This window comes from Triplophysa rosa, linkage group LG10 (assembly GCF_024868665.1).
Source record: "Triplophysa rosa linkage group LG10, Trosa_1v2, whole genome shotgun sequence".
Lineage (NCBI taxonomy): Eukaryota > Metazoa > Chordata > Actinopteri > Cypriniformes > Nemacheilidae > Triplophysa > Triplophysa rosa.
The window spans coordinates 1,108,629-1,131,677 of record NC_079899.1 but is presented as its reverse complement, the minus strand read 5'-3'; the positions used below and the strand labels follow the sequence as shown (position 1 = coordinate 1,131,677).

At 41.3% G+C, this 23,049-nt stretch overlaps 3 protein-coding genes across 4 annotated transcripts; 1 reads left to right on the top strand and 2 right to left on the bottom strand.

Moving 5' to 3' along the window:
• Positions 1-3,578: 3,578 nt before the first annotated feature.
• On the bottom strand, positions 3,579-5,003 carry serpina10b (serpin peptidase inhibitor, clade A (alpha-1 antiproteinase, antitrypsin), member 10b). The gene is made up of 4 exons (XM_057343940.1): positions 4,430-5,003; positions 4,089-4,362; positions 3,861-4,008; positions 3,579-3,776 (listed from the first exon to the last, which is right to left on the bottom strand). The coding sequence occupies exons 1-4, from the start codon at positions 5,001-5,003 to the stop codon at positions 3,579-3,581; spliced, it is 1,194 nt and encodes a 397-aa protein (XP_057199923.1).
• Positions 5,004-8,640: 3,637 nt separating this feature from the next.
• atxn3 (ataxin 3) lies at positions 8,641-14,900 on the bottom strand. Its single transcript, XM_057344378.1, has 11 exons — positions 14,781-14,900; positions 14,069-14,233; positions 13,916-13,960; positions 13,640-13,725; positions 13,497-13,563; positions 13,335-13,422; positions 13,127-13,247; positions 12,826-12,983; positions 11,994-12,102; positions 9,872-9,909; positions 8,641-9,411 (listed from the first exon to the last, which is right to left on the bottom strand). The coding sequence occupies exons 1-11, from the start codon at positions 14,802-14,804 to the stop codon at positions 9,374-9,376; spliced, it is 939 nt and encodes a 312-aa protein (XP_057200361.1). The 5' UTR covers positions 14,805-14,900; the 3' UTR covers positions 8,641-9,373.
• A 149-nt stretch (positions 14,901-15,049) lies between these two features.
• On the top strand, positions 15,050-21,820 carry LOC130560532 (gamma-aminobutyric acid receptor subunit rho-1). Of its 2 annotated transcripts, none has more exons than XM_057344377.1 (10): positions 15,050-15,797; positions 16,804-16,851; positions 16,948-17,054; positions 17,893-17,960; positions 18,078-18,301; positions 18,377-18,459; positions 18,550-18,690; positions 19,139-19,226; positions 20,427-20,623; positions 20,704-21,820. In XM_057344377.1, the coding sequence occupies exons 1-10, from the start codon at positions 15,634-15,636 to the stop codon at positions 21,018-21,020; spliced, it is 1,437 nt and encodes a 478-aa protein (XP_057200360.1). In that variant the 5' UTR covers positions 15,050-15,633; the 3' UTR covers positions 21,021-21,820. The 2 variants fall into 2 exon arrangements, with proteins under 2 accessions (XP_057200360.1, XP_057200359.1); XM_057344376.1 differs by having other exon boundaries at positions 19,074-19,226.
• The last annotated feature ends 1,229 nt before the right edge of the window (positions 21,821-23,049 follow it).

Below are 23,049 nucleotides of genomic sequence, written 5' to 3'. Positions count from 1 at the left end.
GCGGGGCTGATTTAAACACATATGAGCCGCTCTCGTGATACCATAAGCCAATTGGTCTGCGCACAGCGCGCGTGAAGTTAAACACATCTTATCAACCTCAAACCGAACATTACGATGGATTCTATTGTGCTGAGAAAGATCGCTTTGTTTATGTTTTCTTAAAAGCAGTCACAGTGTAATGATGATAGCGTGCTCGGGTGCGGATGGTTATGTACAGTGTGAGCGCAGGTCAGCGGCGGAGTGGGGACAATTGCGCTCCGGCATGTTTCAGGGCACGCTAGAGATACTGGCTCTCCAATGCTTTAGTTTGTTCGTCTGTTAACTTATCAGAGATGCAGTACACCACACAACAATTTTCGGTATTGCACCAGTCACAGTCATCGTCATCATTACAAAGCGCTAAGGCCAAGCGCCTGACAAGGTCTACACACGTTCGTTCGAATAAACGGATATGACGTTTTTTTGTGGGCGTTCCCAGTAATGCAGACGCTCATCCACACCCACTAATTAACATGTAATTTGCATGACTGTGAACAAGAAAAAGAAAATGAAAACGAAAACGAAAAAGAAAATGAAAACGAAAATGAAATAAAAGAGAAGAGAAAATAAAATAAAATGAAAATCAAAGTTTACATTTTAATTTGAATTGTGTCAGTATTATTGCGTGAACATTAATAAAACCTTTGTAAAAAATGTTTTTACAATTTATTTTTCACATTTGCCTTTTCATTTTCAAATTGGCAGTCTTGCCTCGAGATTTTAGTGAAAATGAAATGTCAAATCACCAATTGCATTTTCTTTTTCAATTTGACAGGGACAACGCATTGTCAGTGTAAAAATGAAAATAAAATAATTTCATTTTATTTTTCATTTTGGCACATATTGTGCACGCAGTTGTGTATAATGAAATTGCTAATCTGGTTTTCATTTTCATCGTTTAATTTATTTATTTAAATTTGGCAGGATTTGCCTCCCTTACGTTCCGGGGGGGTGGCCTTGGGTTGAAAACGGCTGCTAGATGCAGCACGGAGTCTCGAGTGCAGTGGTGTGCTAGTCAGTGTGGACTCACAGTTTGATCGCATGGTTGGGGCGATTGCCTCTATGTTAATTTACAACTCATAAATGCTTACTCCAGGTATGGGTTTGCAAATATGTTTCTTTTGTTTTATTTTACTTTTAATTTTTTTTGCACGTGTTTGTTTTGTTTTCATCTGGGATTCTTGCACTGCTTGGATTAAAGCCTACTTTGAAACGGGACTTACTTTGTCTTGGACATTCTTATGCCTCCAGATGCCCGAGCTATCGCTCACAATAATCTTAAAACTATAATTTACCTTATTAGTAAATTTATTTATTTTTATTCCGCCTTGTTGTGCAAGCACTGTGGAGCTTGTGCAGAGGCAGCAGCTTTTGCCAGAGGGGAACTGGAATCCCCTGGTGCGTGTGTCTGTCTGTGTGTGCGTGTCTGTCTGTGTGTGCGTGCGTGTGTGCGTGCGTGTGTTTCTGTTTGTGTGTGTGTGTCTGTCTGTGTGTGCGTGTCTGTCTGTCTGTGTGTGCGTGCTTGTTTGTTTGTGTGTGTGTGTGTGTCTATGTCTAGGTGTGTCTATGCGGTCCAAGCACAAAAATGCGTAAACCAACTAACAAGTGACATTTTTCTCATAGGAATAAACTGTTTTTAAGTGTAATGCACCGCAACATCCAAGTCACCTTCCCCAAATGACAGTTTGGGAACCACTTACTGTGAGAGCTGGAGTCAAAAAGCGGAGTAGGCAATAGACGGACCGCCCACTATATATGATTATAATATTCCCAACGAGTTATTACAGAAACAATTTATTAAAAGTATTAATTGTTTTTGTCCCCACCACTTTTCAAAACAAAGTTACGTCCCTGAAGGAATGCGTTAGGTCCGGTGCACGTCAAGGCAAGTTGGGCAACTCACAGGTCTCGCACCGAGTTCAAAGTCCACTCCTGATAGAAGTTTAAAACTTTTTATTTTTATTGAACAATGGATAGCCTCAATATCACGTTGGTAAATTTGTTATTGTTTTCTTATTTTCTACAGATATTAAACATTACATATGGTTACTTATAACAGTAACTGATCAGTAATGGTTGGTGTAAGTCCTTGTTGACAAATGAATGTCAAAAGAATAAACTGCATTAAGGTGCGTTTATACTGTTGGAGATACTAAAATAGAATGTTTTGTCGGCATAATTGTGATTATTGCGTAATTGTAATGCAACTGAAAACTATTAAATGGTCACGTGTCATTTTAAGTTAGATTTACATATATTGACTTAACCAAAATTTGTATTTGACTAATTTAGTGGAAATATGTGTGGAAAGAAAATGTGATGGGGTGTGAGCGCGTGGGTTGGGGGTCCATGAGGGTGGATTGAGATATGATGGGGTCCAGTACTCCAAAAAGATTGAGAACCACTGCCCTAACACTAACCTTAATCTAACAATCGAAACTACCTATGATTGTTAAAATGACCAAAAAACATGGTTGCGTGATGACGTCACTCGAAACACCATGGATTTAGTGAGAGCCATATCCCTTCTAGCAACAACCCAGTTTACACGCGATTAGTGAGACTGACGATATTAATCTACATTTTAATTTAAAATACACAGAGAATATATAAATGAGGTGAATATTCAGATTCATTAACCTTTGAATCACATTCTGATCAATTTTCCGTTTTCTTTCCTTCCTTTAGGGCTCTCTCCACATACACGTCTCCTCCAAATCACACGAATGCACACACAGTCAACTCATGCTGAGGGTAAGAAAGATGATCTCAGATCAGTACAAAACACAAACCATGACAACACTAATGCAGGTAAACGTGTCACGAAAGACATCTCTTATGTGTTCCACTTCTGTGAAGTTGTTTTTGCGGTCACTGCAGGTTGGTTTTATTCGCCATGTTAAAGGTGGAAGGATTTTCTCCATCAGCTGTAAGATTATTTTATTTATGAAAACAGACGGGTGTTTACTTCTGTACAGTGATTTTCATGAAGACAGTGTGCAGCTGTGCACAACAGTGACTTTTTGAGCCGGCTGGGTTCTGGCAAAAGTACAGACAGAGGATCTGGCAACCCTTCTCTGCTGTCTGTACTATTGTGTGTTAACAGCAATCCAACATTACAAAATTGTGAAAGGTACAATGTAAAATTTGACTTGATCTGAATAAAAGAATGTTGAAAAAGAAACTGTTGGTCTTAGCTGGTTGTCGCTGGTCTGACAAAGCTGGTGTGTAACTGGTTTTCCAGCCTGACCAGTTAAAGAAAGTGGTCAAAACCCCTCTAAAACCAGCCTGCTAAGTGTCGTCCGGTTTGAGCTGTTTTTGCCCAGCAGGGAATCCATCAGCAACACACAGTCATATCAAAACACTGCAGAAGGACAATAATCAGACTTTATTTCTTGTCTGTATGGTGATGAGATGAAGCAACTTTAATGTGATTTCTTATTTGTGTATTCACGTCTGTAGCGTCTGATCGTTCTTCCGCTGTGATTCACTTTCATCCCTAAAACAACCAACAGAAGGCGCTTCACATGTGTCCATGTTTATTGAGAGTTCTTCGTGGGATCAATGACTCTACCCATGAACAGCAGACTGTGAGTGGCTTCATGATACAGGAAGAAAAAGAAGGGTCGGTCCACTCGGAATGTGGTGGGTAAAGAGTAAGTGGTGATGCCCGCTGATGTTGCTGAAGCGGCAGTCGTGCCCGTTTCATCCACATCCATCACAGCTGTATGCATCACCTGCGCAACAGTACACGTCACGTACACACCTGTCATCAACACCGTCACACGTGTGTGTGTGTGTGTGTGTGTGTGTGCAGTAACCTGAGAGACTTTCACGCCCACATCTTTACTCAAACCTGTGAGGTTGGCCGAGTGGTGAAACACACTGCTGATGCCCAGATGTGGCAGAAGTTCATGCATGCCGTATCTTTGCTCCAGCTGAAACTTGGGCACGTGGACCTCCATCTTCCTGAGAGTGCATGTGAGACAGAGAAAGAGCTCGGAGATGAAAACGCACATTCATGTGTAGTGTTTGTGTGCGGCACTCACACAGGTTTCATCTTTTTTATCCATCTGAAGATTCTTTCAGCGGTGATTTCGTCCTCTATGGCGGTGTAATCCACAGATGCGTCGGGCAGGACGATCAGCAGAGACGCACCGCCACGATACGGCAGCCGCAGCACGCGAGCGCCAACATCGCCGTCTTCCGTCGTGAAGAATTTATCCTCAGCGAACATCAGCGGAACCTGGACGATGTTGTACTTGTCTACGTAAAAGCGACCCGGTTCAGTGCTGTTGGGGTCGAAGAGACGCTGCCAGTCACCTTGAAGAACAAAAGTTGGTGTTTTTTGTTAAAAAGAATCAGAAATAATGCAAGTTGAAAGTCTCACCCTTAAAGAAGACTGTGTTGATCAGCATCATCTGCGTCAGCGGCTCCACGCTCTTCACCATCTCGCGCACTTTGCCACCGGTTTTCTTGCTGATGTAATCATTGATGATGTCCCTGGCGACATCAGTCTTTCCAAACTCCACGCCGATGACGTCAGCGCCGAAGAATCGCTTCACCTGATGGCTGAAAACCTGCTCGAGGTCAAACCTGTGGTCCACGAACAGCGCTGTGTTCTGCTGTATGAGGGAAATATTTCTCAGCAGATCCTGGAAGAGTTGTGGAATAACTTCATCATCATCATCATCTAGAGACGCCAGATTGAGTCCGCCAGCGATCTGAGCGCGCGTCGAGCCTCCCGCTGCCAGTAAGAGCGTCGCCAAGGACACGGAGACACTGAGCGGTGAGAAGATGATGTTATTGTCATGATGACGTGATATTCTGCGATACAGGTTCATAGCAAAGTCCATGTTTCTGAAGGACAGGTCAGTCACGTCTGGAGCTTTGGACTCTTGAGTTTTAAAGGCGTACAGAAGACTGGACAAATAAATGAGCGTCGACACAACTCTGAGATCCATCATCTCCTGTGTAAAAGAGTTTCACCTGAAAAAACACACACACAGAAAACTATTTCTAATGTTTATTGCTTAACAACACATGACAGTTTGAGAATTAAACTGAAGAATCTTCACATACAGCACTGAAGATCAGAAACTCTCACGTGTGAAAGCTGTAAGTGTAATCATACACACGAAACGTCTCATTGGGACTTACCAGCCTCATGTAGAGAAGAGAAGTGTTTTCTGGATGTTGTGTTCTGTCTGTGTTTGAAGAAACAAAGTTCAAGTGCCTGACGGATTATCTATTAACAATCAAGTCATTTCTACAGCAAATATCACATCTGAAGCACATGCTTGAACTTTTGATTTATTGAAACAGATGACTTTACAAACACTTTTTAGGTACAGGTAGTTAAAAACATTTGAACATTCTGCAATTTAATGATGTAAGAATCTGTCACAAACATTCAGTTTTCTGCAAAAGAATTATTTCCACATCACGGTTGTCACATCATTCAAATCAAGCCCAAGTCCAGTTCTACTCTCTGTTATCTCAGCGAGGAAAGCTTCAGATCCCTGGAGGAGCAAAATGATGACAGGAATTAAAGGCAGAATAGGTGATCCTGTCCTGAAGCCTTTTTTGTCATTGGACATTGGTTGGAAATCTCTTTATATCCTGATAGCAATCAATAAGTAAAGTGGTCCAATGATATTTGTATAATTATATATCTTCTGTAAAAGGCCTAGGACCAAAAAAGCCTTCGCCCAATTATTGCATTCGGTCCGAACCCAATGATAGGTCGTGTGTACATTTTCAGTCAACGTATTTTGCATCCCACTGCGCACCCTGTTCACGCAGACGCCATACGTCATCAGCGCGGTCAGGTCAACAGCTGGAACTTTCCCCTTGTTAAATGTGTGCAAGTTTGCAAGTGGCATTTGCAAAGGACCAACAAAAAGAAAGAGCATCTTAAAAATGTCCACGACTAAAAACGTCTAATCAGCAAAGAGGTGAAAGCAGAATTCCATTCACAAAACACATTCAGGTCCCTGTCGGTCGGTTCGCGGTTACTTTTCCATGCTGGGAGCAGTTGCAGGAGTCAAGGGTTTCAAAGATGATGCCATGGTAACTTCTGGACAGGTAGGTACATGTTATGATTCGATTTTGATGGGTTTTGATTATGTTGCTTATGACTTTATGTATTACACCGTTACCCAGCGTCTGACGGGAACTATGCTGCATCTAATCCCATTTTAAAGCTGTGGTTTACGTTAGCTGTTTTTCGCTGTAGTAACGTTATTTACTTTGTACTGTAACATGTTCTCTCTGGTGAATGAGACATGATTTTACTGGAATTGATCCAAGAGCTTCTGGTTTGAGTGCGTTCATGTGTTTTGGAGGAGGAGTGGCTTTGGACGGCGATTCGCATGGAGGGTGGGATCATGATTTCAGTGCTAGCAGGCTAAAGTTAGCACCTCACTGAGTGATGAGTGTTCTCATCATCCTATTGTCGCCACCCGTAGCTGGAATCTGCTTCCAGAAGACATCCGATGTTCACCAACAGTAGCTACTTTTAAATCCAGATTAAAAACACACTTGTTTAGCTGTGCATTTACAACCTGAGCACTGGGCTGGTTTACATCAACTGCACTTCTATTTCTCATTTCTTTTTCTTTTGTCGAATCCTTGTCAGGTCCGGTGGGCCCTCTTCTTCACCTCCTTTTGATGTTTGTCTCATGTCGTTCAGGGGCCAAGAACATGAAAGCAGAAGCGCTTTCCCATCTCTGCCAGGACCTCAATCAGAACCCTTCCATGGTTGTGTCTAGGATCCCATTCCACAGAGGCTTTCAGCCCAAGCACGTATATCCCAAGAAGTGCGAAGCTTCATCCAACATCTGCCGTGTCAAAACCCCATGACAACTACTTGTTGGCAAACATCAGGTGCTCTGTGTCCCTCGACGGGATTCTGTCCCTGACCAGCAGACATTTCTCAAAGGCCTGTGATCTTGTGTCATCAGACGGTGGTCCCCAGTTCATTTTCAGGGTCTTCTCTCTCCCGGGTGTGTCAGTAAGCTGTGGGTCATGCTTGTGAATTCTGCTCACTTCAGAAGGTGCCATCTGGATCAGATCCGGCTCCGCTGAAGCTTAAGTCCCTGTTACGTAGCTCTCTTCACTATTCAAAGACAAATCAACCCGGTCATAACACTACATGGCATGTGTCTCTCATTTGTCTCCGAGTCTGAGGTGTCGCCACTGCTGCTGGATTTAAGGCCATTGCACATCGAGTTCGAAATTTCCGCACGTAAAAAAAACAACTATGACCTCACATTGTGTCAATCACATTTACACACCGCCCCCGACATTTTCGTTTGTCGTAAAAAATGTGGATCTTCTGCGTTCGTCGCATCTGTTGCAAGCATTTTGAGAGACGTTTTGATAATTGAGAGACACCGTACAAATGAGCGCCAAATACGAAAAAACGCATACTAAAATTTTGGGCTGTATGTGCAAAGACGTTAAGGGTCAGACTATGCCTCCCCAGAGATGTTGACCTGTCAAGCAATAGCTGGTAGGGACATGACTGACTCTCTTTCTCACACACACATTTCTCTCATCTGAACTCAACCCAGACACTTGCTTGCTTTCCACGATCACATCTTCTGAGGTAAAGATCTAACTCCGAGTCTGATTCTTCTGCTGTTGAGTTGATCTCCGGTCTCTGTGACCGGTGTTCTCAGCTAGATGACACATTCATGCAAATATTAACTGACATCATAGTAGGGCTGTGTATTGGCAAGTGCCTCCCGATACGATACATATCACGATAGATGGGTCACGATACAATATATTGCTATGTATTTCAATACGATACACATTTGCGATATATTGCAATACTTTAAATAGAAAATGTCAAAAGTAGAGGTAGAAATACAACATGCTGTGCACCATCTGGGGTTTTCTGTTAGGATAAGTGTAAAAACATCCCTTACCTCTGCAGAGTGGCCATGATGTGTGATGCATGGACCTTTAGATCAGAGGTTTGGCTTCTCAAACTGTGGGTTGCGCCCCTCAAGTGGGTAGCACAGGGGAATAAGGCGGCTCACGCAAGTCACTTGTCTGTTGTGGTGCATTACAGTTAAAACACTGATCTTGGGCAGAATAAACCTCTGCTTCATCCGTGCTGTAAATGCGCTGGTGTCACATCCGTATATAATCTCAATAAATGTCATCGTTACTTTTCTTAATCAACTTTCTGTCTAATGCACTGCAGTAGCTAAGTGACTTGTGTCATGACATGACTTGTAGCCTACAAACAGCATTATTTGATATAACTCATTACTCCATGACTTCTTTTATAAACCAAAACACACCCACACATCAGCTCTGAGAGCTCCCAGCGTTCTTATATTTTTCACCATGCTCGCTTCCACTTACTTTTGGCCGGATGTATATGACATGATTAAAAAATATATATCAATAGTAGAGGTATCACTGTCCATACACTATTGAAAAAAAAATATTGCGATAGTTACATGTATCAATATTTTTGCACAGTCCTACATCATATTCCTTTTTTTAAGAGTAACATACATGTTTAACAATTACAGTCACGTATGTACACAACAGCAAAACGTGAGAAAAAATAAATCCTAATTCCAAGAGAAAGAAAAACTTTTATTTAAGAAAGAAAAATGCCAACAACAGCTGTGTAATTGGTGCATGAAATTATTTAAAAGTATTGCTGAAGGAAAATAAGAGTAAAACTCCAGCTCTGTTCTGAAATCATCCTTAAAAATCATGACAAATCACAAAAGAATGTTTAACACAAAACACACACACACACACGCGCTGGAAAGATTTCATGTGTGAATGTGCACCGGACGTGCTTTACATCTATGTCATACTTGTGTCATATATTGTGTTTGGAGTGCAGTTATATGTGAGACATACAGTTCCCTTCAACACAAACACTCACATAGTGAATAAGAGCAGTTAAAACTGTACAGAGTTTGTCCTGTGTTCTTTAAAAACATGGCCAGTGTTCATATGGACGCACGTGTAGAGCGCAGAAGGAAACACACACACATCCATGACATCAGATAAGGATCACCAGACCGACGGATGAATCCACAGAGGAACGATGAAGAATCCTGATGGCTCTGCGTTCATCTGCAGCGTCTCGTGAAGGAGAGAGAGAAACAGACTGAAGGCCGTAAGAGATGTGTCTGAGGAAGAGGAATGTACCGCGCTCGCTCACCTCCTCACCATCACAGAGGTAAAGCAAAGCTACACACTAATGTTTGTCTCTAGATGAATGTGATTGAACATCATCCTGGACTTCTTCTGATTCTCCTCATATGAAGACTGTCACCATCAGAGCCCACCGTCACTCGCTAGCTTTACTCGCACTCTCCTCCACACCACCTGAACACAACACACACACACACATTTACCTTACTGCATGACGGAGAATACACGCACGCACTCACACACGTGAAACTGATTGAGCTCAATGGTCGTGATCTTTGACGGTGATAAAAACTCACGAGACACAAAGACACTAACAGAGAATTAAGACTCAGATCGTACAGTCATCTGTGTAATAGAGTACAGTAACATGAATCGTACATATTACACATGTGAGACGAGGAGATGCGTGTTCTTTCACAGTTTGGATGAATTTGATATGATTGTAAATGATCGAGTAGATGTGTACAAACTTTGGATTTATGAGATTAATATCATATTGTGTTAACATACTGAATCCCTAAACTGACTTCATGTGTCAGATCTTCCATAATACAAATAACATCTAAGGTGTGTGAACTTCACCTAAATGAAAGAACATGAACACGTGTGTGTGTGATAAAGTGATATCTCTCACCTGCAGGTTTACTGTCATGAGTGTGTTGTTGAGAATGCCTGTGTGAACATAACACATTGACATGAATAGTGCTAATAATCATAATAACAGGGATTCACTGCCTGTGAATAAAGCTGATATGAAGGAAATCACAAAAGATTCATCTGAAGAATCATCAGATGTGATATAAGGGCTACCAACATCCCTTTTCTCACGCACGGTCGCACCCGACGTTTTTTCTGTGGTGTGTAATAAAATTGGTTCAATAGATGCCAAAAAAGCCAATCTATATTTTTGTGCTGCAGACTATTTTACATCTCAGCAGTCGAGCAGTTGACCTCAATGTCAAAATAAGGTGGCCAATCAAATGTAAGTAGGCGGGAGTTACTGTTTGGAGAGCCGAGCAGTGACAAAACAAATCAAAGAAGACACAAGTGGCTAAACATTCAACTTTTTAACAATAGAAATGTTGACCGACAGTATCCACTGATGCAAACTACAAAACGCTGTTTTAGATGACAAACATGTCACATACAGAGCCCTCCTCTATTATTGGCACCCTTGGTAAATATGAGCAAAGAAGGCTGTAAAAATTAATCTGCTTTGTTTCTCCTTTTGATCTTTTATTTATAAAATCTACAAAATTCCAACATTTCATTGAAGGAAAACTATTTGAAGTGGAATTTTTTCTTCCAGACATGTTGGCCACAATTATTGGCACCCTTGTATTTAATACACTCCGCAACCTCAATTGATAAGAAAAACAGCTGTGAGTGTTGTCTTTTCAGTCTGATGAGGTTTGAGAATGCATTGAGAGTCATGCGAGTCCATTCCTCCATACAGAATCTCTTAAGATCCTTCAAATTTTGGCGCTCCCTCTTCTTCAGTTCGTCCCACTCATGTTCTATAGGGTTCAGGTCAGGGAACTGGGATGGCTATGGCAGGATCTTGATTTTGTGCTCAGTGACACATTCTTGATTTGGATGTTTATTTTGAACCAGTGTGCTGACGGAAGATCTAACCACGACCTATTATAAGATTTCTATAAGAGCAAATCAGGTTTTGATCTGTTGGTGTTTGATGTAAAACATGATGCCATGTATCTGAACCTCTGGTATAAAAAGTAGGTCCACAACAATGAAGATCTGGTGGTGTATTTAACTCTGGACATGTGTGTACCAAACTTATCTTGTGTTATTGCTGCCAAACAACTCTGTTTCATGTCATATGGCCATAGACCACAGTCCTGGTTGAAGTTCCAGTATGGCAGATTATTTTTGTTTCTTGAACAAACAACTTGTGCTGATGGAGGTGCAGTTTTCCTTTATTTTTATTTTATTTTTTCTGAAACTAAAATTCAACTAATTTCTGCAATTCTCCATCTGTGATCTTTGAAAAGTCTTTGGCCACTCAAAATATTCTCTTCACAACATAGACACACATTTTCTTTCAGGCAGATCTGCAACATCTCCAGTCCATTAAAACTTCGGAATTATTGTCCTGATGTTGGAAATGGGAATTTTCATTGTTTCAACCATTTCCCTTTCCCTATTTTGTGTGGCTCAACAATCTTTTGCTGCACATCAGAACTATATTCTTTGGTTTTACCCATTGTGATGAATGATTTTGTAGATTTTTTATAAAAGATCAAAGCAGAAACAATGCAGATTTATTTTTACAGCCTTAATCTTTGCTCATATTTACCAATAATAGTGAAGGGCACTGTATGTGATTGATGTAATGTAATTCACAATTAAAAGTGTGACAAGACAAGAGACAGCAACACAGCCGTTTTCAGCACTTTATTAGGGTTAAGATTAGGAATAAATGTGTGCATATTGTGAGTTGGATTAGGTTACCAAGTAAATTCTCTTGATGATAAAAAGTAAACGCCTATTTGCAAATGCATTGTTTAACAATAAATTCTTTTTTTACAAGATCTCCCAAGTGTCTACAACCTGTCTAAGATAAGACCATGTCTGGTCTGTGCTCAACATTTGAAGAGACAGTTCACCTAAATAATGAAAGTAATGAAATGATGTTATCAAATGTTTTGACAATCACAATATTTCTAGTGTTCCTGTTGTTCTGTAGTGATATTCTTCAGAAGCGCGTATGAATGTGAAGTGTGTGGTCAAATCACCTGTCAAAGTACGCCTGTCTCCTCCTGCGTAACTCCTCAGCTGTCAGCGTCTCACTACTCCCCGCTGTCACACAGCTCGACTCGCTGGGGATTCTGGGATCGCTGCAGCCTGCGAAACAAGAGAAAATAAGAACGCGCTCAATCCTGTGTATTCGAATAAAATGACCCGTTTGTGTTCTTACACATCTGGAATGACATGAGAATGAGGAAATGATAAGAGATCTGTTTCTTTAGTAATTACAATGATACAATCATTCATAATGATAATCAATGAATAACAATGTACAGTAATCAACTGACTCATATCTGCAAAATATCACATAACGAGCAATTATTATATTAAATATTACCATGGATCTCTTTTGATATTATCATTACATTTCATTTGAATGATCACTTGTTGTCTTACTGTCATTATGTAAACGAGATGGGTCCCTTTACTGTCACAGGAAGACTTGACACTAGATTTCTCTAAATCAGTGGTTCTATAAAACCCTGCTCCTGGAGATCGACCATCCTGAAGATTTCAGCTCCAACCCCAATCAAACACACCTGAACTATCTAATCAAGGTGTTCAGGTTTGCTTGATAATTACAGACAGGTGTGCAGGGTTGGAGCTGCAGTCTGCAGGACGGTCGATCTCCAGGAGCAGGGTTGGTGACCACTGCTCTAAATGATATTTCAGCCCACAGAACTGAGGCTCTTTAAGACTCAGTATCGAGCATTCATCTTTTTCACTGATCAACCAATGAAACTGAAGCCACGCCCATCTAATGCTCATACAGCTAATGATAACAAACACAAGAGAGAGATTTGATGCGTCATCTCATACCCTGCATGCTGAGTTGAATTGCTCGGCGCAGATCGGCCTCTTCGTCTTCAACCTCCATGTCCTGTCTGCTGAGAGCCAGAGCCTTCCTCAACTCCTCCTCATCTAACACAACATCGTCAGTGCTCTGGCCACCATCTGACACCTGCGGCCCGGGCGTCCTACACACAATCACAAACCTAATCATTATCGATTCATTACAGGACTACAGAATGACTTTTAGATCAAGCGTTTGCGAGTAAAGTTCAGCCTCTAAACACACATGATCACATGACCGTACTGCGTGCTGCTGATTGGCTCATACCTCTGAGCTTCATCTTCGCCAATCAACTTCGGCCGTTGCTGCTGCTCTACTCGCATGATCCCCAAAATCTGATCGGCTTCACAATCCGGCAGGTTTCCTCGGATCACGAATATAGAGTATCCTACAGAGAAACGGGATTCAGTTTAAACACACACACACACACACACGCCATCACGTGAAAAGCCCTTCACATGACATGAGCGTTTACCTTCCTGCTGTAGTTGTGCTAAGAAGAGTGCCAGATATGTGTCAGATATGAGCTCTGGTCCCGTCAGCAGTGAGTTTAGATTAAACCACTGTGTGAAGACACACACCGAGACTTCAGAACACATCATCATCATCAGATAGTGTAACGCTGTAAAGCACATACCTGCTGGCCCAGTTTCCGTACTGTAAACCAATGTTCTTTATAGTTACATATAAAAGCCTTTTCATTTCTGTAAAACAAATCAATCATGAGACACACGTCGCACACATCTGAACGACACACATGATGTTCTCTGAGTAACTCACACGGGATCCATGTGTAACTGCTGATATTCTCTACTGTTGAACAGAACGATCTCCAGCCCCCAAACCCCCAGAGCGTTACTGATCACCTGAAACACACAACACAACCTCATTACAAAATTCCATCTGATAATGATGTATGACAAGTGCATGACTAATAAGGGTGTTCATCTTGTTGACTAACACACAGTTGGACGTGTAAGTAAAAATCATTGTTCTTTTTTTACATTGTTTTGTGTCTCACATAAAGATGATAGACAGTCATGAGACGTGACTCACCTGAATAGAGAAGAAGCCGCTATCATCCATGTTTCCAGACGGCTGCTGTAAACCATGTCACACAAAACACATCATGAGCACCATGATAACACGTGTGTGTGTGTGTGTGTGTGTGTGTGTGTGTGTGTGTGTGTGCGTGTGTGTGTTGTGTACCTGTAGAAATGTCCTGTATTCTTCACTCTGAACGCCTCCTTCAGCCATCCTCGCGCGCTCTTCTTCATCCAGCTGCTGAGCGATGGACGACAGCTCCACAGGACTGAAATATTCACCTTGAAGAAGATTATTCAAGCAGTGCTGGGCACACAGAGAGCCCTCTTGCTGAAGAAACAACACACACGACATCATCACATCGGCTTTACTCAAATCAAACTCAACATCAATCAATCAAAATGACAGAAAGACGCTTATATATATATATATATATATATATATATATATATTCTTTAAGAATATTGAAGCATTTATGAGGATTCTCGCATGTGGAGTAAATGTGCTGTTTCAGGGGGAAAGCATCGCAGTATCACAACACTTTTCAATGTTTTTAAACACAAAGCATGCTATAGCTATGACCCATAAATATGATGATCATTCAGTATTACCATCCGATCCTTTTTCTACAATCACTTAACTTACAGGTGTTAACAGTCTAAAGTATCAGATAAATAAACGTCATATTTCACATTGAAAAATAATGAAAGTCAAACATAAAAGAACCGAAATGTAAATAAACATCTGTAACACACTCGATTAAAGTACAAACACACACTAAAGTCATTTAAGAATAACTCATACTTTAAACATGACAATGTCACACAAACAACATATAACAATAATAAACATAATTCAATAAAAAAACGCTTCTTACTTTTTCGTGGAAAATAGACTCCATGTTTAAAAGTGCGAGTCACGGAAGTGTCGGAAACAACGATACGTAGAAACATGTCAAAATAAAAGTCACTGCCTGCTCACGAACGACGATTAAAAGTCACAAGCTTGAAAAAAAGGCAAAACACACATATTCTATTATAAGTATATATATATATTTTTTTATTCAGCACTGTCTGTCCGATCTCACTCAGTAACACTGTCTGTCATGTTTGTATATCCCGGTGGGGACCTAAACCTGAATAAACACCAACACATGGGGACTCGTGTGGAACAAAATTGAGGTCCTCATAAGCAAAACAGCTTATAAATTGTACAGAACAATATTTTTTAAAATCTAAAAATGCAAAAAGTTTTCTATGATCTTTAGGTTTAGGGGATAAAATATACAGTTTGTACAGTATAAAAACCATTACGCCTGTGGACTGTCCCTGTGTGTGTGTGTGTGTATGTGCGTGAGTGCGTGCGTGCGTGTCTGTTTGGTTGTGTGCGTGTGCGTGGGTGTGTGCGTGCGTGCGTGCGTGCGTGCGTGTGTGTGCGTGCGTGCGTGCGTGTGGGTGTGTTTGGTTGTGTGTGTGTGTGTGTGTGTGTCACGACTGACCTCAGCATCATTAGGAGAATTGCTTTGAGCTTGTGCAGTGTGCTGTCAGAGCACAACCGTCACTGGAGGATGAAATCTGTGCCATCTGACGCGCAGGGATTTATGGGTTTAGACACAATTGCTTTTCCCAGTGTGGAGATTAAGCTGTGTGGATGTTGACAGGGCAGATCCCTGTGGTCCTTCTCGGCCTCATTACCAATGGAACAATGTCCACAGATGGGTGTGTGATGACATGCTTGAGTCTCAAAGTGTCTGGAATCTGAAGATTGTCGAGGTGTTTGTCACCATGCGGCTGGAAACTCTACTTGTGTTTGTTTGTGTCAGTGTGTGGAGCACTACAGGACACAGATCAGCCCATAAAACAGGACACAAACTGGAGACCTACAAGCAAAGCAGGTAAATATTTTGTATAATAATAATAATACAGTCATTTGTATAGAAGATTTTCCATCAGCGTCTTCACATGTGTCCAGAAGACTCTTGAAGAACATCATCACATCTGATGTAGATATCACACAGCATTCAATCGTCTCATCAACAGTGATTGTCAAGTCCACTACACTTTTCTACAGTAAATATTTGAGTTCATGATATTAAATCACAAACACGCACACACACACACACACGCACATGTCTGGTTTATTATCTCTGTGGGGACAGTCCATAGGCGTAATGTTTTTTATACTGTACAAACTGTATATTCTATCCCCTACCCCTAACCCAACCCCTAAACCTAAAGATCGTAGAACACTTTTTGCATTTTTAGATTTTTAAAAAATATTGTTCTGTACAATTTATAAGCTTTTTTGCCCATGAGGACCTCAATTTTGGTCCACACGGTGACCCCATGTGTTGGTGTGCATTCAGGTTTAGGTCCCCACCGGGATATACAAACATGAACACACACACACACACACACATCAAGCTGCTGTCGCTTCTGTCAATTAATCAAAAATTGAACCCCATTGACTTCCATTGTGACAGTTCTCGAAATATCTCCTTTTGTGTTCCCTTACGAAACAAAATATATGGGAATATACTGTAAAATATAATGCAATATATGAAATAATACATTAAATAATAAATATTTCATATATTTGAACCAAATACTTATATTTTTCAATTTATGAAAGCAACAATTTCCTATGTACTATTCAATATATTGTAACATTTGAATATACTAACAATGTGTTCATCTACTGTATATATTTTCAAATATATATTAAAAGATGTAATGTATTGACAGTTAATATACAGGGAAATATAAAGTGTTCCACTGAATATGCAGGTTTTGAACCACATGAGAGTGAATAAATGATGATTTGTGGCTGAACTGTCCCTTTAACCACATGAAGTCAATTGTAAGAAAAGTTCATGAAGGCGTTTGTCTTTCATCTGTCAGGTTCCAGAGAGAAACGCGTGTGAATGGACGGAGTCAGAAGTCTGGCAGGTCATTAAACATCTTCAGTTCAGTCACTAGAATACTGTTGGCTGTCAGATGCTGTGTTCGTAGATTTCAGAAGTTTTGTGTTTATCATCGTTTCAGCCCAATTTTCAGAAGAAGTCCAGACATGACCAAATCTCCCATCACTAAATCAGAGCAGCTGTTGAGAATCGATGACCACGAATTCACAATGAGACCGGCGTTTGGAGGTGAGAACACGATCTTTAAATAGAATAAACACGCTGAAGTGGTTTCTCTGTTCTGATAGGATGACGGGCTGTGAGGAAACACTAAATAAATAGCCTGACAAAAAAGAAACCAAAACATAATGAGAGATTCATTTGACTGATAGCTTGTTTATTGTAAGTTTCAAAATTGATATATTTCGAGAGAATTGTGAAATCTTTTGGCCTCAATAATTGCGTTGCGTATATGTTTAGATGTTGTTCACCTCATTTGTAAGTTGCTTTGGATAAAGCGTCTGCTAAATGTAAATGTTGTTAGGAAAGATCGTCAACCCAAACTCTAGAACACAGTCAGCAGACGGCCTGAAAAACTACTGTATAAAAACGACTTAATACACCTCAGAAAACATAGTTATGTGTTATATTGCATGTGGCTACTGAAGAAGAAATCCAGTTGAGCAGCCAATCACTGTTGACCCTGACCAATCAGAATCAAGCGTTCAGAGACTTTCACACTCTTTCTCATGATGATGTCAGTGATGGTTTGTTAGGATTCGTATGTTTTCATATGATCTGTTTTGCCTTGTAAACCCTTCTCAATTCCTGCGAGATGTCATCGATGTTTTTGTTCTCATAAAGTGTCGTGTTGCTGCATAAGGAACGCAGTCACAGACTGCAGCTCTGTGATTGGCTGTCACCCGTGACCCACTTGTTTCTCACAGCGAATCAGAATTAAAGAGGCCAGAGACTTGAAAAGGGCTTTTAAATCCGGTCTGTTCACAGAAAAAACCTGCCTGAGAGCTTCATCACAGCGAAAGTCCTTCCCACTCATCATTTCTGTGTCTTTTATGAACTCTTGCAGGACCTCCGATACCTGTGGGTGTGGACGTTCAGGTGGAAAGTCTTGACACCATCTCTGAGGTGGATATGGTGAGTTTTCTCCCGTGTGGATGTCAGCAGATGAAGTCGTGAACACTACAGTATTGGGGATAGATGCATAAGTAGTGTGTTATCAGGATGCTGCTGACGCCTCAATGTTTCTGGCAGGACTTTACCATGACGCTGTATCTGAGACATTACTGGAAAGACGAGCGCTTGTCCTTCCCCAGCACCAACAATCAGAGCATGACGTTCGACAGCCGTCTGGTGAAGAAGATCTGGGTGCCCGACATGTTCTTCGTTCATTCCAAACGCTCCTTCATTCACGACACCACCACAGACAACGTGATGTTACGAGTCTATCCCGACGGAAACGTCCTGTACAGTCTCAGGTAACATCGCAAACAGTCACATGACACACGCACACACGTGAGACTGACGGCACATGTGTGTGTGATGTGTTTTAGAGTCACCGTCACCGCCATGTGTAACATGGACCTGAGTCGCTTTCCTCTGGACACGCAGACGTGTTCTTTAGAGATCGAGAGCTGTACGTACAGTGCACGAACACAGACATGTCCACACGTGTCTTCTCTTCTGTTGTGTAACACGCGGCACGTGTGTTGTTGTTGTTGTTTAGATGCATACACCGATGATGATCTGATGCTCTACTGGAAGAAAGGCAACGAGTCTTTGAACACCGATGAGCGGATTTCTCTCTCACAGTTTCGCATCCAGAAGTTTCACACCACGACTAAACTGGCCTTCTACAGCAGCACAGGTAATGTGACACACTTTCATCAGCCAATCAGAACACAGCGCAGAATGATAGTGTCATGATATGGGCAGATTTCAGATTTCTCACGTTCTGATGGCAAACATCCTGCCGTGTAAACACTGATCCTCAGCCTTGAGCGGGAATGAAATAGAAATGGAATGAAACTATGTGACTAAATTAATCTGTGGGATTTGATTGGTTCAAACGATGATGTAATCCTGGAACGGCACTGGTGTGAAAGCACATCATAGCAGAAATGAGATGAAATCAGATGAATGGTGTTTTGTCATCTGTCCTGTGAGCTTGATTTCTTTTTCTGATGTTTCTGATGATGGAGAACACATGTGATTGATGATGTCACGTGTGTGTGTGTGTGTTCTGTGCAGGCTGGTATAATCGTCTGTACGTTCACTTCACTCTCCGTCGACACATCTTCTTCTTTCTGCTGCAGACCTATTTTCCAGCCACGCTCATGGTCATGTTGTCCTGGGTGTCTTTCTGGATCGACCGCAGGGCCGTACCTGCACGAGTTCCTCTGGGTAACACCTGCATAAAATCTCTACTCTTCTCAAATCGTTCTCTGCCATCAAATGAGAAAAGATTGCATAGCATTTGAGTAAGACCAAATTATGTGAGGGCTTGGAGTTTCGGATGGTTGAGTGTGAACTAGTCATATACACATTAACCCAAAATCTTGATGTTAAATGAAAAGACGCCCATGGAAACATTACACACCAAGTTGGTTAATTGTGTGAAAACGACAGTCTGAAAAATGTCAAAAAGCACTGAACCCAACCGTTACATGTATGTAGAAAATGTCAATATTTGATCCGACAACAGGCAAAAATCCACCCAACATTTTAAAGTGTGGATCTATTGAAATGGAGGGTTTTCGCGACGCGTCATCAATCCGGAAGTCGGCCATACTGGCGGTACTGAACGTAAACAATGCCACTGAACCGAACGGAGCTCGCAAGTTTCGATGATTATTGCTGCTGAAAATGGTCAATTATTGTCGTGTTTTGGGCTGTACTAATCGGTAGGATCGGGAAAAACATCTGGAGTACAACCTATAAATAGGTACCACCTATTAGCCACCTATTAACTTTAGTTTGTCAAAATATCGTGCCCTTTCCTGCTTACCAAGTCCTTCTCTATATGATTTAGCAGCTTCCACGCGTTTTTTCCGTGGTTTAGACATCATCAATTAGTAGAACAACGTCTTATATAGTACATTAACCCTGCAATCCCTGCTGTTGTTTAGATCCGAGTGTCTCCAATATGGCCGCGCATCCGGGTAACTGACCAAACCGTGATGTAGGTGCAAACCCTCTATATTGAAAGAAAAAAAATGATCAACTCAAATGACATTTAGATTGTAAATGAATACCTCGTCCAACAATATTTACGTAGAGAGAGTATTTGTCTTTGATCACACATCAGTGCTCGCAGCTTTACCTGAAAAATATGTTTTTGTGTTTGTAGAGATTGAACTCTCATTGCTAAATGAATCATTGTTGAAACACATTATGTTAAATCATCTGGATGTTTGAGTTGATATGGAGATCTTTAATAACATTGAGTTTTGATTGCAGGCTTGACAAATCTGAGCTCAGTTTGACAAACTCTAGCTCCAATGACATTTTTCTCAGGAGAAAACACAAAAGTGAATGTCATTAATACGTTTCTAATGGTAAGTTAGGAGGTAAAAGAGCGTTCTCTTTGACACGCACACGCAGGCATCACAACGGTTCTCACGATGTCCACCATCATCACGGGAGTGAACGCCTCCATGCCCAGAGTCTCTTACATCAAAGCCGTGGACATCTACCTGTGGGTGAGCTTCGTCTTCGTCTTCCTGTCGGTCATCGAGTACGCTGCCGTGAACTATCTTACCACCGTTCAGGAGCGCCGAGAGAGAAAACTGAGAAATCATGTGAGATCACGGTCACGTTGACTTGAGACGCGTGTGGTTCTTCCACTTCCTCTAACAGATGTTGTGTGCGTTCCTTGCAGTTGCCGTGCACGTGTGGGATAGCGAACCCCGAGGAAGATATGATGATGACCACCTGCTACAGCGACGTGGATCCCAACACCACGGGAAGTTACGGGATGCCGGAGAACGGAGGCGGTCAGGAGCGGATCATGGCTCAGCTGGCGCTGGGTCAGAGGACGGGTCGAGTCAAAAGCACGCGAGGATACGTCAACATCTGGATAGATACTCACGCCATAGACAAATACTCCCGAGTGATCTTTCCTGGAGCTTACACGCTCTTCAACGTCATCTACTGGTCCATCTATTCTTAACTTTGACTCTGAAGCGTCACGTGTAAAACCTCAGAACTATGAGAGAACATTCAGCGCGTCTCTCCGCCTTTATCTTCAACTCTTTGGATTGTGTCACAGATGTTTACAGCAATCTGTCATTTTCATACTGTATGTCTGCTCATGCTTCTTCATTTGGACATGTCATCTCAACATCCATGTTTGTCAGATCCGTGGAATGTTTTCAGGGTGGTGGATATTCCATCATGTCAATTATGTTTTTTGAATATGTACAGTATGTTTTTAATGTGAATTTAGGGGAAAATGCATTGATTGGGTATAAAATGGCATAGTTTATTTTTGGATTGTTTTATTTAACAGTGGGTAAACAAACAGAATAAAGCGTGTGTGATTCTGAATCTGAGGATGGTTTGTAAAGTCCACAATGACACGTCAATGAGACCGCTCGCCCCATGTCTGTGAATACAAATTACTTTTATTTTGAAAATGTGGTTTCTCTACTGAAAAAAAATGCTAAATCCAGCCTAAACTGGTTGTCTGCTTTGAGCTAGTCTCCCAGCCAGGTTTTAGTTGGTTAAGCAGGCTGGTTTTTGGTCACATTTTTAGCTGGTCAAGCTGGTTGGCCGGTCTTAGCTAGTTTAAGATGGTAGTAGCTGGATAAAGATGGTCAAGCTCGTCTACCAGCCTAACCCTCTAAAACCATCCTGCTTAACCAACTAAAACTAGGCTGTGAGACCAGCTCAAACTAGCCAACCATCTTGGGCTGGTTTTAGCAGTTTTCTCAACTTTCATCACGTTCTTAATCTAAAGTAGATTTATTTTCTTTTAATAACACCGTGATATTGTTAAACAGAATTAAACATTTTAAAAATCTTTTGGCCGGTTATTGCTAATATCTAATGGTGGGGCCTCACCACAGGATATATAATCAGGACAAATTTGGGCTGATTTCTCCCCTTCCGACAATCCAAGGCATAGTCCTGATTATTGTTATGGCTCTAAAGATGATCTTATCAGATTTTCCTGTGGTGTGATGTGTGTTAAGAGTGACTGAACCTGATCGGAAGAACATCGGAGCCGCCCCGATCAACATGTTGAATATTTTTTACACCAGCAATCCTAACTGTCGCGATTTGCAATGAGGACCCAGGTGCAGACAGCGATGAACGGGAAACAAAAAGACTTTATACAAAATACCCACGATGGGGGAACAAACGAGAACAAGACTATCAAAACATAAACCAAAACCTCCCACTAGGAGGACAAAACAGGCGAACAGAGTAACTAACTAAACTACATAAATCTCAGACAGGACTAACACTAAATACACACAAGAGCAAAGTACGTGGCAACTTACTAAGGTGTGAAACACAGAGTAATACAAAACGAACCAGCACAAGATAGCAAACATGAGGGCATTAAATAGGGAGACTAACAAAGGATAATTAACAGAGGGCAGGTGCAGGGAATCAACAATGATGGAACGCTAACGAGGGAACTAGACCGGAGAGAGTGCATATTAAGTCGTGACAGGCAATAATATGCTTCTCTCCACACAAAACATGAGGCTCTGTCATGATCCTGCCACCAGACCAAGAAAGACATGACATGACATGACATGAGGCAGAATCATGACACCTAACGTGTGGGAGAAACCCAGAGGACAAACACTTAAGAACTCTCTTGATTGTTCAATTCAGTTTTATTTATATAGCGCTGTTCACAATATTTCATTGTTTCTAATCAGCTTGACAGGAAGAAAGACAAAAATAAACAAAAGTTAGTATTAAAATAACAAGGGTCCATCTTTGCTCTTGGTTGTTGATGGAGATTGCCTGGGTTGGAGCTGATGATCAGTTACGTCCACAGGAACATCTGTGGTGACCTCGGATGGGTATCAGAGAGAGAATAATTAGCGTAGCTGCTGTTCATTTACTTCTAAACAAGAGATAATACTGGTATGCATCATATGTATGCTTGGCTGAGAAGATGTGTCTTTAATCTAGATCTAAACTGGGAGAGTGTGTCTGACCCTCTTGTATTATCAGGAAGGCTATTCCAGAGTTTAGGTACATT

Bases quoted from the DNA above. Each gene is read 5' to 3' on its own strand.
- serpina10b (XM_057343940.1), bottom strand. From the start codon at position 5,003: ATGGATCTCAGAGTTGTGTCGACGCTCATTTATTTGTCCAGTCTTCTG. The intron at 4,009-4,088 runs GTGAGTGCCGCA...ATGCACTCTCAG, and splicing joins ATAAAAAAGATGAAACCTGT to GAAGATGGAGGTCCACGTGC. The intron at 3,777-3,860 runs GTTACTGCACAC...ACTGTTGCGCAG, and splicing joins TGGGCGTGAAAGTCTCTCAG to GTGATGCATACAGCTGTGAT.
- atxn3 (XM_057344378.1), bottom strand. From the start codon at position 14,804: ATGGAGTCTATTTTCCACGAAAAA. The intron at 13,564-13,639 runs GTGAGTTACTCA...TTTGTTTTACAG, and splicing joins CAGTTACACATGGATCCCGT to AAATGAAAAGGCTTTTATAT. The intron at 13,248-13,334 runs GTAAACGCTCAT...GTTTCTCTGTAG, and splicing joins AGCACAACTACAGCAGGAAG to GATACTCTATATTCGTGATC.
- LOC130560532 (XM_057344376.1), top strand. From the start codon at position 15,634: ATGCTTGAGTCTCAAAGTGTCTGGAATCTGAAGATTGTCGAGGTGTTT. The intron at 18,302-18,376 runs GTAACATCGCAA...GATGTGTTTTAG, and splicing joins AACGTCCTGTACAGTCTCAG to AGTCACCGTCACCGCCATGT. The intron at 18,460-18,549 runs GTACGTACAGTG...GTTGTTGTTTAG, and splicing joins TTCTTTAGAGATCGAGAGCT to ATGCATACACCGATGATGAT.